General features: G+C 42.3%; 1 protein-coding gene across 10 annotated transcripts in view; it reads left to right on the forward strand.

Annotated features, from left to right (window-relative positions):
* PHKA1 (phosphorylase kinase regulatory subunit alpha 1) overlaps window positions 1-13,140 on the forward strand; it is a 319,188-nt gene that overhangs the window by 27,137 nt on the left and 278,911 nt on the right. For 9 of the 10 annotated variants that reach the window (XM_036304532.1, XM_036304531.1, XM_036304536.1 and 6 more), the window contains 2 exons: window positions 8,047-8,094; window positions 12,373-12,541. In XM_036304532.1, the coding sequence (XP_036160425.1) occupies window positions 8,047-8,094; window positions 12,373-12,541 (217 nt within the window). Of the gene's footprint in view, window positions 1-7,629; window positions 7,663-8,046; window positions 8,095-12,372; window positions 12,542-13,140 lie in introns of those variants that run through there. The other variant, XM_036304539.1, reaches the window with a different exon arrangement.

Raw genomic sequence — 13,140 nt, forward strand, 5'->3', positions numbered from 1 at the left:
ATCTCTGTAAAGGGCTAGATAGTAAATATTTTCAGCACTGAGGGCCACATGTGGTGTCTACCCAACTATTCAGTTCTTCCATTAATGAACAAAAGCAGCCAGAAACAATACATAAATGAATGAGTACGGTTAGGCATTTATTTACAAAAATAGGCAGTGAACTATATTTGTCGCTAGTCTACATGAGTATTTCTAACCTCTGGCTGTACAATGGAATCACTTTGGAAGCTTTTTAGGAAATATCATTACTGCAGCTCTTCCTAGAACAATTTAGATAAATCTCTTAAAGTAGAGGCGGGGTGGGGGGGGGAGACATGCATATTTTAAACAAACTACCCAAGTTATTCTAAAGTACAGCCAGGGATAATAACCACTTATCTATGGACAATAAATGAGCATAGATTAAATCCAATAAATCCATGGGTTAAATTCCCATCAACTGTCAATTTAAAACAGGTTTTCCAATTACTGTGTGGATTTTCCCAAACCTTTGATTATTAACCATTTCTACCCTTCCTTCCAACTCTCACCTTTGTTTAACTCTGAAAAATAATGTCAGAACTAAAGAGAATTCTTGATGAAAAAGTTACAAGGGTTTAGGTGGCAATTCTATCCTAGATTGAGAATAGAATTATGCACATACATGCTTTTCAAATGTCCTTTTTTCTTAGTCTCATATATATTCACTCACACCCATAAAAATAAATAGTAACACAAATAGAGATTGCTCTGTGGCTGCCTTCAGTTCTACTTCTGGCTCAATTTTATTCTTTTTGTGTAATCTCTTATTTTTTCGCCATGACTTTAACTATTACTTTTGCATGTAAAAAGAATGACTTCCAAAGCTTCATCTTTAACTCTGACCTCACTTTAATGTCAAACCATGATTTTCATTAGTCTTCTGATCAATTGACCCTGCATATCATGTAGCTTCTCAAATTCATTATGTCTGAAACACCTTCAACAAACAAAATGGACTATCAAACAACAGCAACTCACTAAGCATTGTGTTTTCTCTTATTGTGTCTTCAGTGTACTGGTCACCTGGGCGACATTACTTAGAGCATTTTCCATTATGTTTGGGGCTATGTTAAACAGAAGATTTCTTTACTCCATAATTTCTCAGAGCCTTTGATATACTAAAGCATAATAAAGTGCATTTGGAATCTAAGATAGGAGTGAATTTTACAGCCTTTAAAGAATTTCCTAGATTAGTGTTCTATAAAACAGTGTTCAAAATGCTGTAATTAGGGTGACTTTTGATTGACCTCCTTTGGCTTTTGATACATGCAGACCAAAGTCTGTTGATTCTTATAATTTTTCTTGAATCCATCCCCTCCTTTCTTGTCCCTTCTGCCTCAACTCTAGTCTAAACCTTGATCATTTAACACTGTTGTGAAAACCACACTTAAAGTATATTATTTCCACTCTCAACAATCTTTCTGTGGCTCTCATTTCCAATCAAGTAAAATCTAAATGTTTTGGATTGATAGGAAAAACTCTAGAGTTTAGTCCTAGCCAATATTATGTCATGATGGTAACCTGCATTATACCCTCAGTTCCAGCCAGATTGGTATCTTTATTACTTTAACAATTCCTTAATAAAAATACCTGACATTTGTGTAAATACTTTTCATTGTACTATGTACTTCCCCATAATTACTAGCATTTTATTCTCACAACACCCTGTAAGTTAGGTATTATTTTCCAAACTTACAAGTGAAGGGATTGAAACAGGTTGGGATTTAGTGGTGGTATGAATACAACCTCAGTCTAATGACTTCAGATTGATTGAGTCTTTTTAAAATTTTTCCTACATGGAAGCCACCAAATTTTTTTATGAACTTCTTCCATTGGTAATGCATGTTCCCTTCTAATCTGAGCTAATGCACTCCTTTCAAAGCCCAGCCCCAATCCCACTTTTTCTGTAACTCCTGTCCTCATAGACCACTCAGTGATCATTTCTTTTTCAGGACTATTTTCTTGGGATTTCTGGATTACTTATGGTCAGTGTGGGTTTTTCTTTTTTCCATTTTCAAGTAGAAGATTTTGTGTAATTGTCATGTGCCAGGCCCTGTGATAGATAAAATGGAACAAAATGTTTATATTTAACTCTGAATTTTTATATTTGAAATTTTTAATGTATAGAAAAGTTGTAGGAAGAGTAAACACATTTGCATGTACTCTTTACCTACATTCACTAATTGTTAACATTTTGACATATTCGCATCTTCCTTCTCTTTAAGCATGTGCATGTGCATACCACTTATTTGACAAGCCATTTGAGAGTTACTTGCAGGCATGGAAATATATATATATATATATATATATATATATATATACACACACACACACATATATATATGTATACATGTATATATATATATACATATATACACACACACAAAATATAATGTGCTTAGTCCATTGATATAAAGGTGTATTTCTTGTAGCATTTTTCTTAAGGAATTCATAGTTTGATAGGGGAGACAGACATATAAACAAATAGTTGCAAAACATTAGGACAGATATTGTAGGTACTATGTATGGAGGAGATAAGTACAAAGTTCTGTGGGAGGTGTGAGTTTCCAATTCCCTTGAACAAGGCAAGGAAAGATTCAGAGGAGTTGGGTTTTAAAGGATAACTAGGAATTAATAAGTAGACATGTTTGCAGTGGGGTGTGTGTGTGTGTGTGTGTGTGTATGTGTGTGTGTGTGTGGTTTTTTTATTTTTTTTAAAAAAATGTTTGTCCTGTCTCCCTTGTCATTATGTTCCACAAAGCCTGGTAGAATGCTTTAAATATTTTATTTTTAAAATTTATTTAAAATCTTTATTATTGAGAGTATTACAGATGTCTCCATTTTTTCCACCCATTGTGCCCTTCCACCTGGTTCCCAATCCTCCTCACGCCTTCACTACCCTATTGTCTGACCATAGGTAATGTAAATATGCAATATAAGTTCTTTGCTTAATCTCTTTTCCCACCCACCCCCCACCTTCCCTCTGAAATTCATCAGCCTGTTCCATGTTTCCATACCTCTGGTTCTGTTTTATTAATCAGTTTATTTTGTTCATTAAATTCTTTGTTTATTTTGATTTCTAGATTCAATTGTTGATAGATATGTATTTATTGCCATTTTATTTTTCATATTTTTAATTTTTTTCTTCCTCTTCTCCTCTTCTCCTCTTCTACTCCTCCTCCTCCCTTCAACATTTCATGTAATTAATACTGGTTTGTTGGTGATGAATTTCTTTAGCTTTTTCTTGTCTGTGAAGCTCTTTATCTGACCTTCAGTTCTAAATGTTAGCTTTGCTGGGTAGAGTGATCTTGGTTGTATGTCCTTGCTATTCATCACTTTGAATATTTCTTGCCACTCCCTTCTGGCCTGCAAAGTTTTGTTGAGAAGTCAGCTGACAGTCATGTAGGTGCACCCTTGTAGGCAACTAACTGCTTTTCTCTTGCTGCTTTTAAGATTCTCTCTTTGTCTTTAACCCTTAGCATTTTAATTATGATGTGTCTTGGTGTAGGCCTCTTTGGGTTCCTCTTCTTTTGGGACTCTCTGTGCTTCTTGGACTTGTAAGTCTTTTTCTTTCACCAGGTAGGGGAAGTTTTGTCATTATTTTTTCAAATAGGTTATCAATTTCTTGCTCCCTCTTTTCTCCTTCTAGCACCCCATGATGTGAATGTTCATATGCTTGAAGTTGTCCCAAAGGCTCCTTACACTATTTTCATATTTTTAGTTTCTTTTTTTCTTTTTGCCCTTCTGATTGGGTGTTTTTTGCTTCCTCATATTCCAAATCACTGGTATGATTCTACTCTACGGTTGATTCCCTGTAAATTATTCTTCATTTCAGTTAGTGTATCCTTCATTTCTGATTGGTCCTTTTTTATGTATTTGGTGTTCTTATTAAGATCCTTGAAATTCTCACTAAGTGCCTTGAAGCTTTCATTAAATTCCTTGAGCATACTTACAACCGATGTTTTGAACTCTGTATCTGGTAGTTTGCTTGCTTCCATTTCATTAAGTTCTTTTTCTGGATATTTCTTCTGTTCTTTCATTTGCAACATGTTTGTCTCTGCATTTTGTCTGCTTCCCTGTGTTTGTTTCTATGTATTAGGTAGAATTCTATGTCACCTGGAATTGATAGAGTGGCCTTATATATTAGGTGTCCTGTAGGGCCCAGTGGCTCACTCTTCCCAGTCACCTGAGCTGGACACTCTAGGCGCACCCCTGTGTGGGCTGTGTGCACAGTCTTGTAGTTGAGCCTTGATTGCTGTTGGAATCACTGGGAGAAACTGGGCCCCCACCAGTTGGCTGTGAGGACCAGCTGCGACTACAGTGGAAGAGCTGCTGTGCAGGAGGTACCCCTATGGAGCAGGACTTGCTTCAGCGGGTCTTTGGTGCTCACCGAGTCTGCCCCTTGAGTTTGTCACTCGTGGATGTGTAGAGTTGTAATCTGGCATGGTCTGAAGCTGTCTACCAGGTCTACTGGCTCTGGAGGCCTTCCGGGAGGTGCAGAGTCCACCATTGCCTGTGCCCTGCCTGTGGCCACCCGGCATAAGCTACAGAGTGATCTGCATATGGCCGTTACTTGTGTTGGGCTTGGAGGTGCTCAGGAGAAGCCAAACTGTGAACCTTAGGAGGCTGCTGCTAATTCTGGGCTTGGGGTCTGCTTATCAAGAGGTATGGGGCATACTGAGTCCAGCTGCTACTTGTTTGAGAGATTTTATGAAAAGTCTGAAGCCTGAGCCAGGACAGGCCATTCATATGGAAAAGCCTCTGCAAACATCTTGGGTGGGGCTGCAAATTGGGTGAGATGGGGGTCTCAGGGAATCACCAGGGTGGTGAACAGTGAGAGCCAGGTTTATGAAGAGTCAGATATGGCACCTGGCACTCAGCTCTGTTGCACGGGAAGTCTCATCATAGGAAAAATTACCTCTGGGAGCACTTTTGTCTGGGAGAAAGCTGATAGCTGCCCCCAAGTTCTTGCCATAATGCCAGGTATTTTAGTTCCTCCCCATATTTCCCTGTATCCTTTCAAGCTGCTGCCCCAGAGCTGGAGCTCAGAGGGACTGAGTCTGATTAAGTCCATGTGCTGGCCCTTTAAGAGGAGCTGTCTGGGTCTCCAGCAGTCTCTATTTCACTCAGCCACAATCCTAGCTGGCTTTTACAGCCCAAGGTTATGGGGACTTCTCTTCCCAGCCCTGTAACCCTGGGTAGAAGGGTCTGGTGTGGGGCTGGGACGTTTTGCTCCTCACAGGAGGCCTCCGCAGTCAAGATATCCCTCCGGATTAAAAAAAAATGCCAAATGTGGGTTTTGGACCAGTTGTTCCACACCTCCATCCCTCTTGCCAGTCTCAGTGTGCTTTCTTCTTTACTTCTCTAGTTGTAGGACTTTCATTCAGCCAGAATTCAGGGGATTCTGAATGATGGTTGCTCTGTATTTCAGTTGTAATTTTGATGTGGTGTGGGAATATTCAAGTACCATGTTTTCCTGTGCTGCCATCCTCATGCTTTGAATGTTTTAGATGCTGAAACATTACATATCTGATTATATATATACCTGGAGAGAGAGATACTAATATTTACATAGATAATGGTGGTACATAGTTAAAGAGTCAAACCTCAGTTCTCGAATGTCTCTCATCTCCAACAATTCAGTTCTTGATCAAGTTCATGGAAAACATGTCTCAAACAAAGGAGAGAATGTGCCAGTATGAGTCAGTTTACTGCTAACGTCCCAGGAAAGTGTGCTATGAAAATTTTTGTGGGTTTTTTTGTTTGTTTGTTTGTTGCTGGCGAAATGGAAGATTAGCACAAATTTAAAATGTAAGGAGACCATCAAGTGTGCTAATGTTGCTAATGGAGTGAAAGAAACAATGATCACAGGCAATTGAAGAGGCAGAAAAACTGTTGTTGATTTGGATAAATTAGCCAGTGATTGCAAGCCGAGATGCCGAATGCTGACCTCCTGAAAGACACGCCTAGAAAGACTGCTGAAAGTTATTCGTTTAAGGCTGGTAGGGGTTAGATTTAGACCAATAAATTTAAGAAAATAAGTATTCATTTATACATTAAACAATACATTAGATATATTCTGTATATAAGAAAGGTTAAAACAAAGAATCATTTGGGGGTCTGGAACAAATTAATTCCATTTACATTATTTCTAATGGGGAAAAATGATTCAGTTTTAGAACAGTTAGCTCTTTGAACAGCCTTGCAGTACAAATTAAGTTTGAGAACTGAGGTTCCACTCTATACCCTTACATAATCAATTCACAAATACATAGATCTATTATCCTTAAAAAAAGTAGATGAGAGGAGGGTGTCACTTTATGTGAATAAACATATAATCAATACCATATAATCAATAAACATATAATCAATACCACCTACTACCCCTACATGATAATATGGCCAGTTTTGGGGAATACAAAGTACAGATACCTCCTCTTATTTTTACCTCCCCATGCTTCCTATTAATTTTATCCTATTCTGACTTGGAAGTTGGAACTTGATGATAGAAATGGCTGACAATGGCCATTTCAGGAGGACAAAAATGGATGGCAATCATGAATTTTCTACCTGGTCTGTGATTCCCCAGGTTTTCTGTTTAAATTAAAGAACATGTAGGTGGGAATAGCAAAGCTAGTTTGGCAAAGAGATTTGAAAGGATTTGATGGAACTCTGTATGTTTGACATGTAGAAGATAATTCAGAATTGAATGTAGTCTCCCCACAGAATGAGGGGTATGTTAAATGCTTTCTGTAACAGGGTATATTAAAAGACAATGTCTTTTATTAGGGTCAGAATAGTGATAGAGATTTTATTATAGGAGTTGCTGTCAGTTTCATTACTTTATAATAAATTCTTCATGCTTTAAAAGGTGACAGAATCATGCATTGTCACTCCCTCTCTTTCTCTCTCTCTCCCCACCTCTTTTTTTCTCTGTCTCTAATTTCTTCATCTGTAAGGGGAGGAAACCATTTATAGATAGAAATGTCTTTTAAAAGATACTCTCCCAAGGAAACAGTTGTTATTTTTTTCTTAATAAAATCTTTCATAAAGAGTTAGAGCATAATTAATAGGTACTTATCTTTATCATGCCTATTGCTTGAATGTTTTGAAAGAATAATTATTTTGCAGAGGTGTCCTTAAACCACCTCTGAGCCAGCATTCCTTGGAGTATCCTGGTTGTATTTCTTCTGGACTATGACACAGAAAACTTAGAGAAATGGAGAAGCTGTTCAGTGATGTTCTTCTAAAACATATTGCCTATCCATGCCACTGGTGATGGGCCCTTCTGGTGTCATGTAGTATAACTAGTATACTATAGTATCGTGTAGTATATCGTATTACTACACTATATTATAATTAAGTATAATTATTATTACTATATTATATTATACCAACTAGTATGTACATAGTTGTTAATTATTATTTTGGAGTACTATGATTAGAAAACTACCTTAGAAATTGCTAGGCCATCGTAAGTAAAATAATGACTTAAGACTTGAGTAGTTTGTGGCTTATTTATTTTTTATAGAAAGGGAGTTGAATTGTACTAACAATTCCTCTTTACAATTATTCTGAATTGAAGATCATTTTATTCTTTAGAGAAAATGTCCAGAAAACTATTGCTGTGGACTTTTGAAGGTAAGAATTGACTAGTTAGAAAAAAATAACAGTGATGATGTTGGCTTTTCTAGGCCATAGGATGTATTTTAGAATGTCCTCATAGCTTTATGAATTTTGAGCTGACTTGCCCATTTTCTCCAGGTGGCATGTCCTCTAATAGTTTTATATAAACCTGTTGGAACTTGAACTATTTAACTTGAAGGAGTTGCCAACTGCAGCTTTTGATTCCACTTTTAGCTGCCATCTACTCTTCTGTGTATTTATAAAGTAAATGCCATGTAAATAGGAACCCAGGATAGGGTTACTTGTTCTCAAAAGGTCATCTACCAACTGCAGTTGCTGAGTAAGTATTCCTGCATCCAGGGATGTTTATAATAGTCTTGTTTCCATTTATTTTTGCAGAGTGTAGTGAAGCTGATGAGGGGGCTGCTGCACTGCATGATCAGACAGGTATGCCATTGTTAACAGCTCCCTCTCTAATAAAAGCACATTGTAATAATATATATATATATATATTAGGGGCCCGGTGCACGAAATTCATGCACGGGGGGGGGGGAGAGTGTCCCTCAGCCCAGCCTGCCCCCTCTCACATACTGGGAGCCCTCAGGGGATGTCCTATTGACAGCTTAGGCCCGCTCCCTGCTCCCCTTGGGGAGCGGGCCTAAGCCGCAGTCTGGCCTCCCTTTGTGGGAGGTGACCGGGCTGATCAGGGGAAGGAACCAGCCCCATAACCCCGCTGCTGCAGCTACTGCCAGTCACCGCAGCCAGCAAGGTTTTTTCATCAACACGGACTCTAGTCCTGTCACCATGAAAAAAATGACAACTTTTTTAAGGCATTTTCAAGATGTGTCTTTCATATAATAATAATTTCTTTATTATTTTTTTATCCTCACCTGAGGATATGTTTCCATTGATTTTTAGAGAATGTGAAAGAGAAAGGGAAAGACAGAGAGAAACATCAAAATGAGAGGAACACTTTGATTGGTTGCCACCTGCATGAGCCCTGACCTGGGCCCTGGCCAGGGAGGAGCCTGCAACCTAGGTACATGCCCTTGGTCAGAATTGAACCCAGACCCTGCCATCGGCAGGCCAAGGCATTATCCACTGAGCCAAACTGGCTAGGGCAGGATATGACATTTCTTAGCCCTCCAGCAGCGGACCTTCGTTTTTTTCACCAGGAGTGTGGTGAAAAACCCTAGATCACCGTTTTGGATTCTTATTACCCAAGTTACTAAGAATATTACCAGTGGCATACAGGGAGCTTAACCAATGAGCGGTCAGAAAAGGTGCTTCCTCTGTAGTTCACATCAATCTGTGGCTTGGCACCCCACCCACCCCCACCCCAGGCTTGACGCCTCTGGCCCAGGCTTCAGGCCTAGGCAGGGGAACCCCATCTCCCCCGATCACGGGCTCCACCCTTGCCCAGGCCTGACGCCTTGGCCAGAGGCGTCGACCCCCATCACCCTCCGATTGCCAGATTGGCCCCTTGCCCAGGCCTGATGCCTCTGCCAGAGGTGTAAGGCCTGGGCAGGGGACCCACATCTCCCTCCCATAGCTGGCTCCACCCCCCACCCAAGCCTGATGCCTCTGACCCAGGCTTCAGGCTTGGACAGGGGACCCTCATATCCCCCCAATCACCGGCTCCGCCCCCCACCCAGGCCTGATGCCTCTGGCCCAGGCATCAGGCCTGGGCAGGGGACCCCCAGCCCCCTCCGATTGCTGGCTCCGCCCCCCGCCCAGACCTGATGCCTTGGCCAGAGGAGTTGACCCTCATCACCCTCCAATAGCGGGATAGGCCCCTTCCCAGGCCTGAGGCCTCCAGCAGAGGTGTCAGGCCTGGGCAGGGGACCCCCAGCTCCCACCATCCCAGGCTCCATCCCTGCTACCCAGGATCTCTGGCACCACCCCTGCCAAGACCTAAGGCCTCTGGTGGAGGCATTAGTCCTGGGCAGGAGACCCCCAGCTCCCCGCGATCTCTCGCTCTGCCCCTGCCTAGACCTAATGCCTCTGACCAAGGGTTAGGCCTGGGCAGGGGACCCCCAGTTCCCTGCGATTGCAGGCTCTGCCCCTGCCCAGGCCTAATGCCTCTGGCCAAGGCATTAGGCCTGGGCAGGGGACCCCCAGCTCCCTATAATCGCTGACTCCACCCCTGCCTAGACCTAATGCCTCTGGCCAAGGCATTAGGACTGGGCAGGGGACCCCCAGCTCCCTGAGGTTGCAGGCTCCGCCCCTGCCCAGGCCTAATGCCTCTGGCCAAGGCGTTAGGCCTGGGCAGGGGACCCCCAGCTCCCTAGGATCGCTGACTCCGCCCCTGCCTAGACCTAACGCCTCTGGCCAAGGCATTAGGCCTGGGCAGGGGACCCCCAGCTCCCCGAGGTTGCAGGCTCCGCCCCTGCCCAGGCCTAATGCCTCTGGCCAAGGCGTTAGGCCTGGGCAGGGGACCCCCAGCCACTCACGATTGCTGACTCTGCCCCTGCTCCCCGAGATGGCTGGTTCTGCCCCTGCCCAGGCCTAACGCCTCTGGCCGAGGCATTAGGCCTGGGCAGGGGACCCCCAGCTCCCTGCGATCTCCCGCTCTGCCCCTGCCTAGACCTAATGCCTCTGACCGAGGCCTTCGGCCTGGGCAGGGGACCCCCAGCTCCCCGCGGTTGCAGGCTCTGCCCCTGCCCAGACCTAATGCCTCTGGCCAAGGCATTAGGCCTGGGCAGGGGACCCCCAGCTGCTCACGATTGCTGACTCTGCCCCTGCCCAGGCCTAACGCCTCTGGCTGAAGCCTTAGGCCTGGGCAGGGGACCCCCAGCTCCCCGCGATCTCCTGCTCTGCCCCTGCCTAGACCTAAAGCCTCTGACTGAGGCCTTAGGCCTGGGCAGGAGACCCCCAGCTGCCCAGGATCGCTGACTCCGCCCCTGCTCCCTGCGATGGCTGGTTCCGCCCCTGCCCAGGCCTAATGCCTCTGGCCAAGGTGTTAGGTCTGTGCAGGGGACCCCCAGCTCCCCACGATTGCAGGCTCCACCCCTGCCCAAGCCTAACATCTTTGGCCAAGGCTTTAGGCCTGGGCAAGGGACCCCTAGCTCCCCGGACTGCCGGCTCCACCCCTGCCCAGCTCCCATTGCCAGCTCCACCCCTGCTTCCCGCTATCACTGGCCTGGCGGCAAAGGTGCCGGGTTCTCTGATCACGGCTAGGGGGCAGGGCAAAGGCGGCCCTGGGGGCCGCCTTTGCCCTGCCCCCGGCTCTTAGCTCCCCCCTGGGTTTCTGATCACCGTCAGTGGCAGGGGGCTTCTTCCCTCCTTTCCCTTTCGCCTCCCAGCATTGTGCCTACATATGCAAATTAACCGCCATCTTTGTTGGCGGTTAACCGCCATCTTAGTTGGCAGTTAATTTGCATATGGCCCTGATTAGCCAATGGGAAGGGTAGCGGACGTATGGCTAATTACCATGTTTCTCTTTTATTAGATAGGAGATAGAGATATATATATATATATATATATATATATATATATATATATATCAGATACTAATTTTAGAAAAGTTGTAGAATTTAGGGAAGCAATGTCACCCATGATTTTACCACCCAGTTACCACTGGAATGCTTCCTTACAGTCTTTTTTTAACCCCTCTGTAAATGATTTTTAATATACTTTGCATTGCTGTACATGCAATTATGTATATTGAGTAAAATATGATACAGTTTCATAAGCCATCATCTGAAACCCTTGGGACTATATAAGTTTTAGAATTCAGAATTTTTCAGATTTTAGAAGGTGCTACAGTGCATATACTATACAGTATGTTATGCCCTCAGCAGGTCCAGAGCAGCACTCTGTTATTAAAAACATTAATCTCTCTGTAAGGAAACACACATTTTCACACCAATAAAATTAATAACAACTATAAATAGCTCCATATAAAAATAAATTTTGGTTAAAAACTTAGGGGAAAAATCTTTTAGAAGTGTCTCAGGTTTTATGATTGGAGATAAGGAGCCAAGGAATTACATCCCCTTGCATTAATTTCCATTTTCCTCATCTTGAGTTAAGTTGAGCATCCTTTCATGTGTAGATTAAAACTTCGCATTTTGTCTTCAATTAAATTGCCTGTTAGGTCTTTTGAGTGTTTCTTTTGGACTGTCTATTTCTTGCCTATTTGAGGAGTTCCTGAACATACTGCAAATAATTTTAGCAGGCCACAATTTATCTTTTACATTGTTTATGATATTTTTTTCATTCAAAAGTGTTTTACCAAAATTGTGCTTTCCCTTTATCATAGAAGATCTTTACATAAGTTGCACACCTTGAATCTGAATTGATTTTCTTGAAACCAATATTTTATTAGAAGAAGCAATTGAGGCCCAGATTAATAAAATGACCATTCACAGTCATTCAGCAAGCCTAAAATAAAATAAATGAACTCTAGACTTACTAAACTTTTTCACTAGTGCTCTCTCTATGGTTATCTCACAGCCATCATTTCTTCTTTTTTTCCTTCTTTGCTATTTTTAAAAAAATTTTAGATATTTTCATTTTCTACCTAATCAAATAGGTTTAAAGTCACTAATTTAATGAACCATATTTAAAGGTATAATAGTTACTATTATATATCAGGTGCACACATAATCAAATCTAAGCTTCAGGAACTAATTCTTTTAGTTAGAGTACTACAGATGTGTGCCATATGGGTTGCTTTTTCAGCAGAGCCTTCTATGACTGTTTTTGGTTTATTTTTTTCAGGTGGATAAAGTAGAGTCCTTCAAATACAGTCAGAGTACCCAGGATAGCCTCCATGCCAAGTACAACACAAAAACCTGTGCCACTGTAGTGGGTGACGACCAGTGGGGACACCTGCAATTGGATGCTACCTCTGTGTACCTGCTCTTCTTAGCACAAATGACTGCCTCAGGTCAGTACAAGGACAGAAGTAGTGGGAGCCATGGCAGTGTGAAGTACTTGTTCTACCACACATGCCTTCTCCAGAAAACAACAAAGCTCTCTACATTGCTCAAATATGCACATTGAAAACATAATATTTGCAAATTTTATAAAGAGAAACAATTTTTTTGAGATCTAGTTGGTATTCTTTTACATTGAAAAACAAGTCTGTGGAAGTTATTAATATTTTTCATTGAAAACCATGAAATCTGGGGTAGATATTCATTAGATGAATATTTTTATCTTTTATTAATCCTCAGATACCATGAGATGGGAAAGGACTAAGTTTATTGCTTATTCTCATACTATGCACTGACAAGCCTATAGTTAGTATTAACATAAATTGAATCATCTACTTTATACTACTCTTTATCAGTATACTAGAGACCCAGTGCACGGATTTGTGTACCAGTGGGGTCCCTCGGCATGGCCTGTGGGGATCAGGCTGAAACTGGCATCCAACATCCCCCAAGGGATATAGTAGTGCGGGAAATGGCAGACAGCTGGGAGGAGCCGCTCCTACTCATCCTGGCCCCGCTCAGGTTAGCTGAGCAGTGCTCCCTCTGTGGG

This window comes from Myotis myotis, unplaced genomic scaffold, assembly GCF_014108235.1.
Source record: "Myotis myotis isolate mMyoMyo1 unplaced genomic scaffold, mMyoMyo1.p scaffold_m19_p_4, whole genome shotgun sequence".
Classification (NCBI taxonomy): domain Eukaryota; kingdom Metazoa; phylum Chordata; class Mammalia; order Chiroptera; family Vespertilionidae; genus Myotis; species Myotis myotis.